This window comes from Solea senegalensis, linkage group LG17 (genome assembly GCF_019176455.1).
Source record: "Solea senegalensis isolate Sse05_10M linkage group LG17, IFAPA_SoseM_1, whole genome shotgun sequence".
NCBI classification, from domain to species: Eukaryota; Metazoa; Chordata; class Actinopteri; order Pleuronectiformes; family Soleidae; genus Solea; species Solea senegalensis.
The window spans coordinates 16327479-16348168 of record NC_058037.1 but is presented as its reverse complement, the minus strand read 5'-3'; the positions used below and the strand labels follow the sequence as shown (position 1 = coordinate 16348168).

At 40.2% G+C, this 20690-nt stretch overlaps 1 protein-coding gene across 1 annotated transcript in view; it reads left to right on the top strand.

Annotated features, from left to right (window-relative positions):
• Positions 1-20690, top strand: part of scara5 (scavenger receptor class A, member 5 (putative)) — an 84461-nt gene extending 63771 nt beyond the window's left edge. Inside the window, exons 11-12 of the mRNA XM_044049750.1 lie at positions 7685-7873; positions 16526-20690. Coding sequence (XP_043905685.1) covers positions 7685-7873; positions 16526-16659 — 323 coding nt within the window. The 3' untranslated portion in view covers positions 16660-20690. The remainder of the gene's footprint in view (positions 1-7684; positions 7874-16525) is intronic.

Here is a 20690-nt window from a genome sequence, read left to right as displayed (position 1 = left end):
AGCTGACGACTTCCTAACGGTGCCTCATTGGTCTGTGATCCACCTGACATCCTGCGTTTAAAGGAGTCCGTCCTGCTTTTGTTTCGGCGCAATGTCACGGTTCACGGCACGCGATGATACGACCACATTGCTCTGCGTACATCAAACGGGTTTTCAAAGCGGTCATGTGGCGGTAACGCGAAACCTCGAAACCAAACCACAAATGTGGAGGAACATTAATGCCCCCTTCTCCTTAAAAAAAAACAACAAACCGCAGAGATTTCTCTTTCTTTTCTCCCTCTATTACATCACATCATCATGGCCGCTGTGGTGTTTACGACAAAACAGACGACCGTCCGACGGGCCGATTCTGCTCGTGACAGAACACACCAGAAAACACTTTTCCCCTCATGTCATTTATAAGACGCGAGGGATGTTTGATGTTTCAGAAGGAGACAAAGCCGAGTGAGACCGCATGCTGTCTGCTGTCCACAAAATATCAAATCACCGTGTTTTGTATTTTTTTGTCCTCCTCTGTCGCAAACCGTATGTGCTGAAGTGGCTGCACGACTCGCACTTCAAAGCTTACAGTACATACCTGTGTGATCCCAGTGACCCCCCAGAAGATTTGTCTGTGTGGGAAGAAATGTACATTCACATCCACACATGTTGGCCATTAAACACAAAATTCAACCTGCCATTAGGCGTGGGCCGACTTTGCCCCGCACCTCTGGGTGAAATTCTCAAGAGAAGAGTATTTGAGCGAAAAAAGAGCGAATGGAGGCCCAGATTGAAGTCATTAGACGAGTGAAAAAAGCCGAACCAGAGAGAGAACTTTCATCTGTGTTAAACAGTTTCTTCTGTTCTATCTGCATTGATGTCGCTTTAATTGACAGTGAAGTCTCCGAACTCCCCAGAAACACGCTTGAAGTGAAAAAGGAGGGAGAAGAAAGGAATACGGGCAGATTTAAACAACATGAGAATACTGAGAAAAAGTAGGTTTTGGAAAATATACAGCGTACATCCATGTGTTTCTTGTGCAGAATCCATATTTTTGATTCCCCTGACATGCAGTGTATCTCATGTCGATGTTACAAAGAGTGTATTTATATAAACTAAGTACTGAAGTAATTTACTTACCAATATAAAGTCTTTTTTAAGGCACAATATGTAATATATAAATATTCTATTTATATAACCCCAATGTGGATTAACTTTAAGAAAGCCAGCATGCAGAAACTGCAGGTTGTCTATGATGACTGTCTGTGGACATGGAAACCTCTAGGGAATTGTTTTGTAATGCAGGGATTCGCACCTTTGGAATTCTCTGAATTCTGCTGTTGAACCCCAGGTTCGGTGCCGATCATTATCAGCCATGCATGTGGAAGCACTGGTATAACTGTCTCGTAAAATGTTATAATATAATGTATACTCTTCTTTTTTTTGATGATTTAATTTCTTGTTTTTGTTGTTTTCACTTAAATCAGTGGTTCTCTATTATTTTCTGTCATGCCCCCCCAGAGGACAGAACTGTTTTCATGCCTCCCCGAATTGAAATACTATTGAGAACCTGATGATTTTTATTTATTTATCTGTATAAACCACTGTATGAGTTGTCCTGCCCTGCCTCTCACGCCCCCCTGACACCTCGCCCGCCCCCCACTATTTGAGAAGTACTGACTTAAATGGTCTCTTTGTCAGTTTCCGATAAAGACTACATGGAAACTAGTGTCCCCAGTTTGGACATGAATTTGGGTGACGCGTTGTAAATGGAGCCCCAAATTTTTTATTGCACAGGAAGAACAATGCTAGCCGTTAGCTAGCTAGAGGTTGTCCTCATGAGGAAATTTGTCTTGGATGCCCTGATAATGATAAATAAATGATGCTAAAAATGGAACTTAAAACGTTTAAAAACATGTGTGTACACATATATTTTACAGCATAAATTACATTTTGAGAGTCACTGCCAGTTTGGCTGTGCTCTGTCAGCAAGAAAATAAGTTAAATTTACATTTAGGCACTTTATCTGCTTCTTCACCATCAAGAATCACTGAAAGGCATTTCTTACAGTGATTCATATGAACTGACCGTATGCATATTGAGAGATGTAAAGGTTCAGAAACTAAATAAATTGTGTTTTTATATGTGTATAATCCCTTTCAAATGAAAATAAATTGTGTTATTTATAGCCTTAGAATTAGCATTTTATAAGTAGTTTAGGCAAGGGCTCTTGCGTTACAGAGGTGGCCATCTTGCGTGTGTTTCACGTTTTAAATTCGAAGTTTGCTCCACAAATGAAGAAGAGGCTGAAGCAAAGGTGAGAGCCAGAGGTTTGTGGGTAAATCACGGAAAGTAAGGTAGATAAAGTGCAAAGGAAATGACCTCTTGAGGGAGGAGCTTCGACAAGATGAACGTTTCTAACAAAGTGTAGTTGCTAACGCTAGTTTTCCCATGTTTTATTTATTTATTTATGTTTATTTCGGTCATGTCAGTTAGGTCACTCATCATCACACATCATCTTAGTGTAGTTCACACAATACACATAACCGAAAGGGAGAGCGGGAGAAGCAAAAGCTTATCTAGTCCCGCCCCCATTACCCACAGAATACATATATTCATCGTACAATACATAATTTCATCATACCTTTTCTTTTTTTTTTCTTTTTCTTATGACATTTTGACAAAAACATGTTTCAGCATCAGGTAGCACTCAGAGATGCAGTCTAGCTCTAGACAGTCAATCAGACTCCATGTGTGTCTGTACATGTGTCCATAATATGTTTACAGCTTTAATCGATTTGTGTAACCGTGGCGTTAGAAGAGATTAAAGCTACAACACTTTTCACCTCCCTCACTGTTTAAATGTCTGAAAATGACGTTTTTCAAAGGTGGACCTCTGCCTTCTGTGTCAATTCAACCTGTTAAATTTAGAGAAGACGTCGCCGTAACTGGACAGAAGAACCACACAACCTGGCAACGCAGCCAGACATTACTTTGCAGCTGTAGCTTTTCGAGCTAATGAACCTAAATTTTGTTTCCATGTCTCTGTGGCTGATTTTTTTCTAAACGTTACCAGATGATTCGTGTCACGTTTTAACCTCGACACCGTGTTGCAGGCAGTGTGATCACACCAGCTGCATAACCTGTCAACAAGCTGACGTTCATACTGTGAGTTCAGCAGCCATTACTGGGACACAGTGATCCGTGACTTAAATCAAACGCAGGCCAGGGGATTTAAGTCGAGGGCCAACGGCTCCCTGCTTAATTCCTGCACCCTTGTTTCTGGCGCCCTCACTCAGACCACACTCATTTTCAAACTTGGCCTTCATGCAGTCATCTCATCAGTGCACCTGCAGTGCTGCTGAGTTTCGTGCCTGCTTCTTGCACAGCTGTGACGTCAGCGAGAGACACATAAACACCTGCCAAAGTCCTCAGTCTCTGCCTCTGTGCTCGTTCCTGCTGCAGTAGGTGTCTAGAGGGTCACACACACACACACACACACACTGGTCTCCAGGGTCCAGCAGCAGCAGGTGTAGTGATTTCATTGTTTGACAGGTTGATTATATTTAAACTGAAACTCTGCAATTGATTTCAGATTTTGACCCTAAAACACAATTGAGCATGAAAATACTACGTTACTGTTATTGCGGTCAGGTTCACCTGAAGCCAAAGATGAAGATTTATTTGGTTTCAGTCTCAAATGAACATAATTAAAAATGTAATATAAAGTGATTTGATATATTTGTTTTACTCTCCAGCTGAAAAACCCTCAAAAGGCAGGTTGTGCTAAGCTAACTGACCGAAGCCTTTTGTTAAAGCTGGAGTAGACAACTTCTTAGCTTAAACTTTAATAGTTAAAAACAGTGTTCATCCCTGTGCAAATCACAGTAGTGGTTAGCACTCTCATCACCAGCTGAAAAGTAGCGCTGCTATAGCGACTCAGATGTTGTCAGTTGCCCCTTTGAAGCAAACACTTACAGACAAATAGACAAATGCGTAGTTTTATCATATGTCATTTCTTTAATCAAAACCCGGTAGAGTTAAACACAGTTTATGTCCAGTTTTCGGACGGCAGCGTGGATATTAGCAAACTTTGCCTGTGATTTTGAGCATCGGTGTCAGGGCTGCTAGCTAGGTTTAGCTGGATGCTAGCGTCATGGCATTTTTCTTCATGTTTACTTTTGGATGTGTAAGTTTCTCCTTAGCTTTGTTTCTGCTGGAGACACTTTTTGTAGAAAAGGAGCTACTCGAAGACACGTCGACTCCATGCGGTGTGCACTAGCGCCTCCCAAATTAAACACAATTTGACCTCTTTCTTTTTTAATGGACAAACTAGCTCTTTAGCCCTTCTTCCACTCTGTCTATGCTAAACTGCACTAACTGGCTATAAACCTTATGTAAACCAGACAGATATGAGGGTGAGAAAGCAAATAAGCATGTTAACCAAAATGTTAAACAAACATCGTTTCATTTGTGTATGAACCCCGGCCAAGAAAAATCCAATTGCAATTAAACCAATTGCACAAAAACAAAACAAAACAAAACAAAACAAAACCAACATGAAAGACAATAACTTCTGAGTTATAAGAGGGACTTTTAACAAAACACATGGAGCTGATTAACTCTTGTCCTGGAGCCATTCAATCCTGTCCAGTCCAGACCTTCAGTGAGTGCCAGACAAACATTAATAAAACATGATCATGTCGTATTCTGGCCTTCATCAAGTATTGACACTCTGCTGCTGTGACTGGCCCTCGGCCTCTGAGGCTTGATCCACTTGGATGACCAGCAGCACTTGGAGCTCACTCGTGTCTACTTTTCTTTCGGACAAAAACAGTCATTATATCTCCTCGAATTAATTTCGCTTCTTCTTGCAGGAAAAGGGAGCAAGGCTTCCTATGAACTGTCAAGTCTAGTGTTTCTAGTTTTTGCCTCGTGTCCAAGGTGAACGCGAGAGCTGTCAGAGCTGTGGAGAGACGGAGGGGAAAGGTTTTTGCTCAATTACTTGAAGACGTGTTTGTTTTAACTTCCCTCTGCGGAGGCATCATCATCGTCGTCGTCGTCATCATGCACACGGTTTCTGACTATGAAAAAGTCATTACATAAGTCTCAGTAACTGGTTAAATACAGCAATTTGAGGCTGAATTTTTTACCCGTGCATCAACAGCAACATTTATCTTATATCATATTTCGATCCAAAAATTGATATTCAAGCAAGGCCAAGTTGGAAATACAGTAAATGACATTGGCTAATGATTTTCCTTAACAATTCACTACTATTGTGTTACTGTTGCTGTTACAAAAATAGCATTGGATTTGGAAGACTGAACAGCGAAAAGACTCAAATTTGATCCAACCACATTTGGAAATCATTTAAATTGTGCTTTGCATTAGATTTCTTGAGGTGTGTCTTAGTTTGGATATCCTGGCAAATTTTCTTTTTAATTAGTAATCGGGTTACTGCCCTTGCTCCAGCTCGGTGGTGATGCTTCCTTTTTCAGCTTGTTACTACGAGACATTTCATTTTAGCTTGCAGCTCATTTTTAGCATGTGGCGTGCCATTCTGAGTCTTCTTACCATCCATGAAGTTTAAAATGTGTAATTCTTTAAGATGACACAGCATAAAAACAGTCTTCTAGTGAGTCAAACAAATGTACCAAATGAGTTTTGTTTATTTTTGTCTAACTTTTCTGTGTAACAGCTTCTACTACTTCCAGGTATTAGCTGGTGTGGCTAGGTTGCGTCCGACTCACAATCATATTACGTGGATGTGTGTGCGACTCGGAAGAAATTAGATCTAGTGCTATTTCAGTTGGACTAACATGTTTATATGTACTTTAAAAATCTTGATGAAGTCGGACAAACATAATAATTCTTTTAATTTCAGACTGAATTAGCATTGAATACAGGTGTTTCAATCAGCTTTGGGCTCTAGGACAATCTTAACGCTTCAGCGTACCATTTTAACATTATTTCATCTTTGTGGCAACAGTTTGAGAAAAATGCCCTTTTTTTATTCCAACATGACTGTGTCCCCAGCACACAAAGCAAGGACTGTAAAGACGATGGTTTGACTTTTCATGAGTTTGGTGTGGAAGAACTTGTGTTCTGCTCTGATCTTAACCCAATCGAGCACCTTTGGGATGAACTGGAACAGAGATTGTGAGCCAACATCAGTGCCTGACCTTATAAATGCGCTACAGAACGAACGGGCACACATTCACACAGAAACACTTTGAAATCTGGAGGAAAGTCTTCCAAGAAATATGGAAAAGAGGGCCAACTCCATGTTAAAGCACTGTGTATAGTTCGTTTTGTCATTATAGTCCCAATACTTTTGTCCATACGGTGTATGTATGAAAAAACTGCCTCAAACACTTTTAATTTCTGGCTTTAATTTGCTTCCTTCTCAAAAGAATATGATACAAATATGTGCAGCTGATATGACCGTATAATGTTATGAGAGGAATTAAACAATGTTGAGCCAGTGAGCGCACAATGCTCATCTGTGTAATGAGTGTTAAATGGTACACAGTTAAAGTTTATGATGGTCTGATGAGACTTGTATCCTGTCTGGCTGCACTACCTAGTACTGAGCGCACACATGAGCGTGTGTGTGTGTGTGTGTGTGAGCGTGTACTGTCTGCGATAAATCGAGTCAGTTATAGGAGTTCAGCTGCTGCGTGGTTTCAAATGTGCTGTAAATCAATGCAGCGTCTGCTTATACAAAAAATACACACACAAACACAGGTTTACACAGCTGTTCTTCTGAGGACTCGGCATCGACTTCCATTCAAATTAAACATTTCAACCTGAAATTATAGTCTTATTGGAGGATATAGCAAGACGCTATATAAAGCCTTTTTACTTTTATGTAATCAAGGTCCATTTCCCAATTCCGGTTCCTTGGGGATCCCTGCCCTGCATGCTTTTGATGTTTCCTTGCTCCAACACACCTTATAGATTTCATTAACGTTTGTTTCGAATGTCACAGGCCTCCACTGATTTCATGTAGCCAGATCTCTGCTAACTGACAGAAATTTCTCTCATCTGTTTCTTGTCTCCTATGTCTCCTTCCTCCTTTTTAAATTCTGTTAATCTCAAACAGTACATTATTTTAGTTTAGATTAGAGTAGATTAGACACTGTATTACAGGGCCAAAACAGTCAGATGTATAGAATAAAAAGATGGAAAATAAGAATATGACAACAAAAATAGAAAATGGATATTTACATGATTTACATGGTATTTTCAGAATAAACCTAATATCACGACCTACACGATAATCTAGGTCATGTTTTTTCCATCTGAAATTGGTGGACAATTTCGTCCAAAGCTCAAAACTTTGGACAGACTTCACATACGAGGACGAAAATAAAGTTCCCTCCGTCTGAGTCATTTTATTTACTGTTCTTTGTGAATCAAAGTCTCTTTTTTTCCATAGTGTATAAAAACAATGTCAAACAGACACAACAATTTCAACAGTCTGAGTTTGTTTTCATATTGGTTTGATTTACGGGGACTTCATTAAACTCATAAACACTCCGAATGAAAATAATCGGCCCTGTGTGAGTTCAAAGTCACGTCTCCTCTCCGTCTCATGGTGTTTTTTACTTTACACTTTTTCCTGACGTATGAACACATGAAAAATGTTCATGTTACGTTGATACACAGAACTTTGTGTGTGTGTGTTTGCGTTGTATAGTGGAGGAGACCGTGGTGCGCTTGGTCAACGGTTCGGGTCCTCACGAAGGACGCGTGGAGGTTTTCCACGAACGCCGCTGGGGGACGGTGTGCGACGACGTCTGGGACAAAAAGGACGGAGACGTGGTGTGTAGGATGCTGGGATACCGAGGAGCCACAGAGGTCCATAAGACTGGACGCTTCGGTAAAGGTACGAAACAACCGTCACTCACATGATATACACTGTTATATACACAGACTGTTCATTTTACATTGTCTTACATTGTCAACAATGTGCATACAAACCTGTATACACATTATTTGTATTTTGCATCCATACATTTTGTCTTGTACAGACATTATTTGACTTTTATGTCCATACGTTATGTTTTGTACATACATTATGTTTTGTATGCACATTTTCTGTCTTTTATATATACATTATTTGACTTGTATACATATTTTTTGTGCTTTACATCCATACGTTATGTATGAACACACACATTATTTGTCTTTTATGTACATAACTTATGTTTTTAACATACATTATTTCACTTGTACTTACATTTTTGTCTTGTATGGTCATACTTCATGTTTTATACGGGCATTCCTTGTCTTGTACCTCATACGTGACACAACACAAAAAACACACATTTCACCATCCATCCATCATTCTAACCGATTCTGTCCTAATGTAATTTGCTATAACTCAGCTCAAGGCTGTCTAATATGAATGAATGAATGAATATACATGAGTGACAGATTACTGTCCACATTGTTTTAAGTCAAATTCAAGTGTTATTCATTATAGATCAGGTTTGTCAGTTCACATTTATAAATACTACATGTGGTGAGAAATTAACCAGATAGTCAAAGCTACAGTTCTGCCGTTTTTATTCTAAATTAAATGTCCTTTTCCTTTGAGCTTATTTTTGAGAGATCACCGTCCAAAATCTTGAAGTCAAAGTCAAAGAAGTACTGCATACACAGCTCGTATCCATGGTGATCTTTTTATTTAGTGATTGAAGTTGTGATTTTCACTGACTCTGCATTGAGTGCTATTATAGAATGATTTAAACATGCCATAATATGCTACAGGGATTAATATTAAGGTTTTATTAGGTAAGTCATGTGAGCCAGATGTCGTAAAGAAAAGAATCTCAGAGGTCAAATACATCTCTCTCTCTCTCTCTTCTACTGTCTGTCTTTCTCGCTCTTTAGTTCGATCGTCCTTACATCACTCACTCTCTGTCCAGGAAGAGTTGTTATACCAATAAGTCTGGAAACTTTTGGTGGGGAAACTTTCTTTTGTTCCAGGCGACGACCTCCAGACAACAGCAGTGACTAACATCACGGCTGGATTCAATTTAAAACAGAAAAATACACCATAAATCAGATGAGTCACTCTCTTTGATTCAGAATTTATTTTAAAAAAATGTGACAGTTACAAACCCATACTAAAAATCTATATCATAAATCATAATATTAAAAAAAATGCTAGAAATACGTCCACATTGACAAGAGCGATGATTTTATTTGCTTTAATTTAAATTCCTGGTGTAATTTTTGATTATTTTGCAAGACACTGATTGAAATTGTCGTGTTTTTGTTGCTTTATGTATGTGCTGGTCTATAAAAAGAGTAACAATAATTGATAGCTGATGATGAAAGTGATTATTATCATCATTTGTGGTCTTTTATTAAATAACTGCGCTTCAGTGACGATACGCACATGTGTTACCAAGATTATGCAACGGTCATTATGCAACACTCTCCATGTTCAACAGGTGGATTTAATGACATTTAATTAATCAATTAATGATAAAATCATACATAAAACACTCATAAAATAACGCGGTTCCTCCATTTTGTTTTCACACGACAATTGCAGACAATTTCACAGCTCTGAAAATGGCTAGCAGCCAATGAGTTAATGTCATGTGAACTTACCTGGATAATGCGATCCATAGTCCAATTACTCCTGCATGTATACGCTTAGGCGGACTAGAGTCGGAGTTTGCATGCACCAAAATTTCCTCCCATGTATAAACGGCAGTACTGTTGCTGGAAATCAAACGTATTTTTCCGGACAACACGGCAACCACAAGTGCCTTGCCCGATGTAACTTGTATCACGATTAGTTTTTCTGTGACGTAAAAGGAAACGCCACGTACGGAGTCAGACATACGTGGCCAATAAATTGATTTTCTTCTCAAGTGGTCCGGTTGCCTGTCTTAGTCAGACTACGGCCTTAGCTTGATTAAACTGTGCACATGAACGTCAGTCAGTCATCATCTAACCGCTTTATCCTCCACCAGAGGGTCGCGGGGGGTGCTGTGCCAATTTCAGCTACATCAGGCGATAGGCGGGGTACACCCTGGACAGTTCGCCAGTCCATCGCAGGGCCACACACAGATAGAGACAAACAACCATTCACTCTCACACTCACTCCTATGGTCAATTTAGAGTGTCCAATTTTACCTAATCCCCAGATTGCATGTTTTTGGACTGTGGGAGGAAGCTGGAGAACCCGGAGAGAACCCACGCACACACAGGGAGAACATGCAAACTCCATTCTGAAAGACCCTTGTTCCAACCGGGGCTCGAACCCGGGTCTTCTTGCTGCAAGGCGAGAGTGCTAACCACTACATCACCGTGTACCCCGCATGTGAACGTCCTGAGTGTTTATTTAAACCGCAACAACTGCTTGAACTTTATTCACAATTAACGCCACGGGGTGTTTTGACAGCTTCAAGGTCCCAGGTTTGTCAGCTCACTTTATTGTGAAAGAGGCAGGAAGTAAATACTTAGCATAGGTGATTCTGGAGACAAAGAGAAAAAAAGATCTGTTTGTGTGATTCTGCAGTCACCGAGGAACCAGACATTGACCCGACCTCGAGTCTGAATCAGTTACAGAGCACAGACTCTTACAAAATCCAGAACTGACAAGTTTTCTGTTTCAGGAAAAACGTTGCATTTGCCAAAAGCATAAACGTCAGTGTCTTAATCCTACAAATCCCTGTGAAAGTGACTCGTGACTCTTGTGTAAATGAACTCGTCAGGGCGTTGGCCAGACACACTCGTGTATGTGAGAAGCGTCGTAAAACATTGGCTGTAAACAGATGTAAACGTCGTCCCGGGAACGCGACACAAGCAACGCTGTGAGTAAACAGTTTGTCACTCACAGTCGACCGTGTGAAGATGCGGCAGCAGAACAGCTGAAGTTCATGTCACAACAAACACAGGACTCTGCTACTGCAGACTACTACAACATTTTCCCGGGAATTGTCCCGTATGTGTCCTGTGTAAGTCCCTCTGGACATTTTCCAAAACTGTCCCCTGCCAACATTTACCGGACACGTATGTATAAAAAGTGGCTTTTCTCAATCACAGCAGGAATGTTGGAGGCATTAGGTTTATTTTTTTATTTGGATATCAGCTTTAAAGGCAACACATTGATTTGATTTTTCGCTAAAAAATGAATAATTTAGGGACGGAATTAATAACTTCCATGTCCGTTTTTGTAGTAAAAAAAAAGATTATTTTTTTTGAGGATCTAAGAAAGCATATGTTGCGCCATTGAATAATTAGATTCCAGATTTTGGGGAGATACGCAGATAAAGATGATTTAAATTGTATTAGTGCAGCTTTCACTTGAGTGGTTTCATGAGGATTTAACATCTTGAAAAACTTCAAACTGTTGTTTGTCTTTGAATCTCTTGTTGCTTTGATATTGGGGGGGCAAGCAGAGTTGACACTGGCAGAACAAGCTTCTTAATCCCAAGTACGCACTTTCAGAGAGCATATATTTCATATTTTGCGTTTCCAAACTCACAAATATAGAAATCTCAGTGCTATTTCCATCAGGCCTGTATACTTTTTTTTTTTTTGGCTTTTTTTTTTTTACTGCTGACGGGCACTGGGATTACTTTACGCTCGACTTTGAAACAGATTTCTGGAACGAGACGACGTGAAACACATGCGGAGGGATTCTGGAAGCGTTCCTTTTCCGCACGGTTCATGAAATATCCCTGACAGTTTCTGTGCTGCATCCATTTCAAACATTTCCAAAATGCGTTGCCAATAATAGAAAGAAATTGCAGCGAATGACGCAGGTAAACGCTGTCGTAGCACACGAGACGTGTCAGTTGTGAAGAAAAATAATGAAATTAATAATGAAAAACAGTCAATTTACTGGGGATGATGATATTGTAGTAATGGTTAGATATTTTTTTTTGCTCTTTTCTAATCTTGATGAACATGTTTTTAATGTGTTGAGCGCATGAACAGCCGTATGTGAACAAATTGTAAATGCCTTAATAGCTACGTCATTAAATGGTAAAACAAACAAAAAAAACATAAACTATTTAAAACATGTGGTGCAACTATGTAAGCAATTATATTCCTTAACGATTAATTATGTGACTATTTTCTGGATTTAACTGTTAATAATTTTTTTCACAAATCTAATCTCAGCGTGACTTTCCGATAAAATGTAGCTTAAATAAAAAAGAACATGCAACAAGTAACAAGTAACAGCCTGTTCGGGCATTTACGATTAAAAAGTACTTGACTGATGATGATTTTAGAGATAATACAAGACAGAAAATTGCGTATAAGAATAAATGTGAATAACAATCAGCTAGTGCTATAATCATTCAATATTTAAATGTTTGAAGCCTGTCAATGAAACAGTTTGACAGATATGTGATAGGCGTGCTACATGAAATATATATCACTAATCTTTAGTGCTATATCTCTTGCATTTCTCATCCAAACAACAAATTTGGAACCACGCACACTGGTGTCCCTATTAATTTACCTGCCAAATCAATACCTGTCAAGTGAACAGATGTTCCTTGCATTTATAGACATTAAAAAAACAATTAAAATGCCATATTAAATGCTTGAGTAAGACACTACTAAGTTGTTCCTTGTATTTTTCTCTTTAAATCGTTCTGTAAAAACATCCAGAGATGTGGCATCAGTTTCCTGCTGCGGCCCTGTGGCCCTGCCTCCGCTCCTCACTGTCACCGAATGATTAATGTTCTGAGATTTACAGCCGAGCGGCAGAGATGGCGACCACTATCTCCTCGTTTACGAGACTCCAGATGCCGCTGTGGGGCACGCTACTAATGAGTCCGCATCTCTCCTCGCAAACAAACGCACGAGTCCTTTCAAACCCGAGGAACCAGCGTGTGTTGCTGGGTCTCGGTGTTATTCCCTCACAGCTGAGGATCGTCCCCCTTACGACTGACACCCGAAGAGTCCGGGACTTTCTGAAGCCTCCAGTGATTCTGGTTCTTACAAACAGGAACTGAAGTTTATAGCGAAAAAAAACAACTGTGCCAAAAGCTCTGCTCACCAGCTGGGACTGTTTTATGACCACATATATTTATCATCTGATCCACGGTCTGCGAGGAAGCACAGGGAGTTCTCGCTGTCTCAATCACACTCTTATACTCGCACTGATGAACGTTCCTCTGGATGTTGATACGAGAAGGGATTTGGTGTCAGTTTCCGCTCTTTTTACCTTTTTGTAAACTTTTAAACTTCTTGTGACCGAGAGAGAATGTAAAGGAACCATAGTGATGTCTGTGTTGACTCTCATATATTTCCTGTAGGTCCTTGTTCTCCACATCTCATTGAAGCTGTAGATTTATAGATGATGTTTCACCTTTTATCCAAGAGATGTCTTAGGTGTTCTTGTTATTTGATGTACACAAAGTCCATTTACCATCATTAGGTACAGAGAACTCCCTGGTCTTCTGCTGCTGTAGCCCATCTGCTTCGAGGTTTGACAGGAGATGTTCTTCATCACACCTGGTTGTACCAAATTGTTTCTGTCATTTCCAAACCAGTCTGGCTGCATTTTTTTTTTTTTTTTGCCCAGAGAACTGCTGCTCACTGTTTCATCAACTAAAAAATCTGTTCAGCGATGATATAGTCCAACTCCTGGAGGAAGTCTATGAATCAGCCTACCATAGAAACATATAAAGACTGGTTTATTATATCGTCTCCAACTCTAATCATGCCCTGGACAGAGAATATTAATTGTTACCATCTAACCGGAGATGCCGTATACGGTTCCACGATTTAATAGGTTCAATCTGAAGCACTCTTTTGTGCATCAGTCAGCCATAGAATTAAATATGGAGCTCAATCCCTGATCAAGTGCACTGTAAACTGGTGATTATGATGTTTGTTATCTATCATAACTCTTCTGTCCTATTGTCTTTGTTATTGTGCAAATGGAACGGCTGTTATTTATTTATTTTCTTCTGTAATTTATTTATCCCTTAGTAAGGAAATTCTTTTTCTGCATTTGACCCATCCTGGTAAAAAAAAGTATTATCAGTCAATTAATTGATCACTTTCTGAAAATAGTGTGTGTTCAGAGTCACTTAACAAGCGGCTGAACAGGTGTTCCTAATAAAGTGGCAGCTGAGTGTACATGGCGTATTCGCTGCTTCACAGTTTGACTGAAAGCTCTGTTACTTTGGGAAAATGATGGAACGTTTCAATTTTTCACATTTCCTCCCTCAGGATGAGTCAGTCGGTCATTATTATGCGTGAATGTTTAATTTCTCTGGCCTGTGACTGATAAGCACCGACAGGCAACACGTTCAACCTCCCTGGCTCCATTAGCTTCACTTTTGTTTGACACTGAAGAGAAAAGTGATGCCTGAGTGAGTCATCAACGAGGAGCTGGACGGCCGTCGTCCAAGTCCAGATGTGAAAAATATCCGCCAAATGAATTCTGACGTTTGGCCTCACCACTTATCTTCCAGATAGTTCAGGGTTTTTTTTTGAATCGTGGTTCAGATTATCAAGGTTAATCACGCAGCAGTGACGTCACTGAGCCACTGTTTTCCGTGAACCAGGCTGTGAACCGCACACTCGCTCGACGCTGCCAGCAAATACAGAAGGAAAAACATACTCAGCCATTGCGAATAAAAACACACACCTGCTTAAGTCTATGTTATCTTCAGGATGTAAGACAGCTGTCAAAAATACCAGCAAAAAGGGAACAAAGAAATAGTATTAAAAATAGTATATAAATATGTATATAAAGAAAAGGGAACCCTAATTTGTGCAAAGGTGCTGTGCTGAAGTGACAGATGTAAAGTGACAATGACAGATTTAAAGTGACAGTAAACAGATGACTTTAGTGTAGTCCGTTCAGCTATTGAGGATTCTGATGGCAGTGGGGCAGAAAGAGTTCTTTAAACGGGTCATCCTGCATTTCACACTCCTGTACCCACGTCTTGAGGGCAGCAGTGTAAACAGTCCATGTTGTGGGTGGGTGTTGTCCTTCACGATGGTGGCAGCTCTCCTGTGGACTCTGTGGTGGTAGATGTCGTGCAGAATCAGTGATTTTGTGTCACAGCACACAGGACTTGATGATCCACTTGTGCCTCCATCAATAGATCTTAATATCTTATTATTTGTCTTCGGTGTTTGAAGAAAGACACAAAAGTGACACAAACGTACCCAATGAGACAGCAGTAGACTGTCGTAGTAGTAGCCCTGGGAGCTAAAAACGCTGATTTTCTCAATGGACAGACAAAAAAGGCCATTTACCAATAAGATAAAGCAGCAAATATGTGTTTTTCCTTCTGTCCCTACTGGTAGCCATTTTATCAGTGAAATCAAGTGTCCTGGGCTGGTTCATGAAAACGGCTTCTTTAACACTTCAAAAAAATCTTAGGGGGTTTAGTTTTGTTTCATTTCTTGCCTTCCACATTTCTACAAACGCAAAGTATCTTATGGAGGTCTGTCTTTGAGTTTCTTAGAAACAAGCCGCTGTCAACAATAGTTAGCTAGTAAGTCCTAGCTAACTTCTTGTAGGCTACGATGCTGCTGTTAGCATCCCCCCTCCGCCCTCCTCCACATCTCCTCACGACCGTGTAAAGTGAGGAGGGAGGTCTTTCCTCGCCGACAATCAGCCTAAACTTCACCCTTCTCTTTTTGTTCCTGATTTCATTAAGTGTCTAATAGTTTCTCTCTAGATTTACTCTCCTAGACTCCCGGGACCGAGAGACTCGTGTTACTGACCAAACAAAGGACAGAATGTCCACAAAACAAGAAGGGAAAACAGATGGAGGGACGGAATGAAAGAAGTAAATTCAACGAAAATACATGAGAGGAAAGAGCCCTTGGATTAATAAAGAAGACAGTGAACTAGTTCAGTCACCACTATTTAAAGCTGCAGTGTGTAACTTTTGGCTGTTGAATTGACTTCTGAAACCTTTCATGGCTGCATATTTTCAGTCACAATTCAACCTGTTTGCTGCTAATATAAATTTACTAGCATGAAGTTGCTGTTGCTTCCATCCGACTAAAATAAATCACTTCCTGTGTGCAGCATGGGAGTGTTGCCGGGCGAAACATGAGATCTAAACACAGCAATACTGAGAAACACACAGATACACTTTGTGTGAACTCACTTGAACTCGTTTTTATATGTTAAAATAAGTTATGCATGCTGCAGTGGCTCACATGGAGGAGTCGTGGCTAGCGCTGTTGCCTCACAGCAAGAAGGTCACCCGTTTGAATCCAGGTTTGACCATGGGCCTTCCTGTGTGTACTGCAACTTCCTCCCACAGTCCAATAACATGTAGAGGTTAACTGGACACTCTAAATTGACCTTAGTTGTGAGTGTTAGAGTGAATGGTTGTTTTGTCTCTGTATGTTGACGCTGTGATGGACAAGCGGCCTGTCCAGGGTCTCCCTATGTCAGCCTGTCACCCCTCATGTGGAGGATAAAGCTGTAGACAATGAGTAAATGTGCTACAGTTTTACATTTGTAGGTCTATTAACTCCATGTCCATGTTGTAACGTCACTGTTCTTTCTGCTCAGGTACTGGTCTGATCTGGATGGACGACGTGGCATGCACAGGGACTGAGGACAACATCCACCAGTGCAAGTTTTCCGGCTGGGGCAAAACCAACTGTGGCCACGTCGAGGACGCCGGCGTAACCTGCGCCGTCTAAGACCCGCGGTGATCCCAGAGCGTGCTGCAGCGGCGGAACATCTTCTCAAACAAAAAGTGCCTTAATATTCAAAGATGCCACACGGTGCACGACGTCCTACTGGCTGTTCTTTCTCTTAAAAAAAACAAAAAGTGACTGTTGTAGCCACAGGAGTGAAGCGTGTGGCTGTGATGGAGACGCACAGAGCGACAAAATTCTGCTTTTGACACTGACTGCATAGTAAGAGTTGCTACACAGACGGATGACCACACAACAAGACTCTTCATCGGGACTGAATTACAGAGCTCATCTGTCTTCAATGAAGGATCAGAGGTCAGCGTTTATACGAGCGGGGCGAGGTTGACCTCGGAGGCTGCTCTGGGTTCAGCTGCTTGTCTCCCAGTGTGGTGTCGAACTGATGCAACAGAGATTCCCGATGGAAGAGACCGCGTTGCAAAGCAAAGCAATGGCACACAATGAAACTGATCAACTGTGTCACTGATGAACTGATTTCTTTCCATTTACAGGCAGCTGCTCCTCTCAGTATTATGAAACGAAGGCTTTCGCTCAGCAACAGCGCTGCTTTCTCTTATATTCTCTCAGTACTACGCTGTCGTCTGTGCTTTACAGCCGTGACAAAGCCGGGGTAGAGGCATCATATGTTTGTCAGTGTTGATCAATAATTCCACAAACATCGTCTCAGTATAATATGAATCAAGTGATCTCAGCGTGAACCAAACTTCTGCGGCTCTGGTTTCAGCCTCAGGGGGGAGAACTGGCCCCCGATGAAAGAAATTAAAAGTCTAGTTTTTAATAATTATCTTCTTCCCAGAAGGCAAATCCTTTTCTCAAGTGGCCTTCAGAAACTAGAAAGGATTTCATTCTTCTTCATTTGCACAGGAAGCTTCCACCGTGGCAGCTTTGTATCTCCATGTCTGTGCTTTATCTTTTACATAAAAACAAAGAAAGCAAACAGTCTCTGTCAATGAGTAAGAGTCACTGCGGTTGACGGATGAAATGATTGTGAGGAAGAGACAACAGATGAGTGTAAACAGATGGATGATGCGTCGACGCTTGCCTTGCACAATTTACAACACGGAGTCTGTCAGTGTCTGCGGCCCAGGGTTGGCTTGTTTCACACACACACACACTAAACCAAGCATAGCATACAAGCCATTTCTTTTAATTTTTTCAAATTTTTTATTCCCCTCTCAGTAGGTTTTAATCGTTCAAGCTGATCTCAGATCCCACAAAGTTGGTACCTCCCAAGTGTCCTGGCTCCCTTTCACTTCTGAGCTTTAAGAGAACTCACCAAACCGCAGTTTGGAATTAAACGCATGCCATAACCCTTCTCTTCACACAGCCATGATTTATATATACCAACACTTTTAGTGCACCTTAAATACTGGCAAACGCACAACACTAACAGTTTCCTCCCAGTGGAGCTGCAGTGGAGTTCCCTTCGCTCTTATAATCTGTGGTGAAGTCTGTCTGTTTAAACCATCCCAGTTTTGGAGAACGAGACTCTGCACAGCACAGTTATGAATTTAACGTTTCATGGCATCACATAAGGAAATTTTCTACCTGAGTGTTTGATGGTTCTTCCTGTTCTAAAACCACGAGTCTGCCAGATAAAAAAGATGAATTAAAGAAGGAAAAGAGAGGAAATGAGAGTCTGTGGGGGGAAAAAAAAAAGGAAAATTAGGTGAGGATCCAAAAACTCAACAGACCGGTGTTTCCCAACTCACAAAGGGGAATTGTGAGTGGGTAACAATTTATCTTTGAGTATTTTCCTTCCAAAGGTTGATTGGATAACTCCATCAAACTGTAATTTGTTCAACATCCGATGATGAAATGAAGTTGTGGTGCACAAAAAAAAATCCCCACATGTCTTTTTATTACTTGTTTTGTTGATGGCAACAAGCACAGTTTTTAGGCAAAACAATGATGAGCATTGGCAAATCTTTGGTTGAGCGGGAAGGGAGATTATTTTCTTTTTCAAAATTATTCGCTCGTCTTTTAAAGGTCCAGTGTGTAAAATTTAGGTGAGATTATTTCAATTAAAGTATTTGTAATTCAATTTCAATTCAATTTTGATCTAACTATCAATTGTAAGATTAATTGTTATTCATTACTCCATTAAATATCAGGTTGTTTGTCATCATGTTTTTACAGTAGCCCACAATGGACAAAGTAGATATCCACTGAGTTTTGATGCAAACTGAAGGCAACATATATGTTTTCAAATTCTATTTTAAATTCGAAATTTGTCATGTGACAAGTTTACATTACAAAATCAATGCACAGATGCAATACTCATGTCATGCTCATCGCATCTATCACACAAAACGCTCGAGGTTAGATTTTTAAAACTTGCCAGCGGCCACACTCCATTTGGGGAAACGTCTTATTTTTGTGTGTGGACACTCGGAGCTATACAACACTTTATCTCTTGTGGAAAACGTCTGCAGAGAAGAATCCGTAGTCTTGTGTGGTTTCACAACACACGGTACGGAGCCGGACACAACTTGGCGAGTTTCACTGTTAACTTCGGGAGCTCCATATGGATGATATGGATGCCGCTTCCAGCGATACTTTTGCGTGATGAGCTCCCGAAGTTAGCGGCGAAACGCCGGCTCCCGACACAAGACGACGGTTTCTTCCCTGCAGATGTTTTCACAACAGAGAGCGCAACGCTTTGGTGGATGGTAAAAAGAAAAGCCCTTTACTTCTGTTTAAAAATACGGCGACTTGCGGCCATCGCGTCACAAAATGTACAAAATGTGATGGCCACGTTTGGTGTGAACAACTCAATTTTACACACTGTACCTTTAAACACAGGGAGAGACTTCATCAGCATTGTGTGTGAACTAATTTGTCAATGGTTTGAATGTAAAGGACATTTGTTTATATTTGAAAAATGATGCACTACAGCTTTAAGACCTGTGGAGTTTCCTCTTTCTTCTGCATTAAACAGATTATAACATCCTGCCACACAGGACTATGAAGACTGGAGTATTCTAACAGCATAAATGAAATGAGATTATTGTTGCACATTATTCTTCAGACCTGACGTTGTGTTCGTTCGCAGGAGGCTTTAATTAAAGCAGCTTCTGCTGCTATTGGTGATGTTGTGATTCCCTGACTGGTCAGAATCTGCTCCTCTGACCTCTGAGATCAATGCTTCAAGCCTCGCGGGGTCAAATATCTCAAATACCTTTGTAAATACGAATCAACCCCTTTTAAGACCACTTTTCTTTTTTTTAAACCAAGTCGACTTACATATAAATGATTTTCAAGTGATTTGTTTGATTTAAACTGTTCTGCATATACACATATGTTTATTTCACTGTGTTGGACATAACATATTATTTACAATAAGGGCTACAGAGTATACTGAGTACGGAAGAAGTACACGCTTACATAAAACATGAACATTTCTAGAAAATACACCAACTTTTTTGTACTTTTTGTACCACTAAAATGTTATATATGCACTGCTGAAATAATAAAACATAGATTTGTTTACACGTGGGAACTTTTTTATTAGTATTAATGCAATAACAACCTCTGACCTTAAACATATATCTTATCATGAATTATAAACGTAGCATAAGTATGTGATTATTACGTGATATTAGCTTTAGGTTTTGAGACAATGAATATAACTGAATCATAAAAAGGTGGGAATGGGAAACGTATGTACAGAAATACAATGAAAATAAAGTGGTTTTAATGTTGTAGAGTTGTGTTTTAGGGTTATAGGGTTACGTTAAAGGTTATTGGGGTTAAGCACTTAGTTGCGGTTATGGTAAGGGGTTAGAGGTGTTTAAGGTTATCATGATGACTGGGGGGGGGAGTTCAAAGGCGCTGACTGGTCACTACTCGTGACACAAACACATTCTTACATGTTTTTGTTCTGATCAAAAATAAGGTGAATAAGGTACTTTAGTATTTGTGGCATTTTAAAGTTCCCATAATAGTCAATTTAATGTTTTATTTGGTGATGGGATAAAGTAGTCAATAAATTGAGTTGTCAATGGCCAATTGAA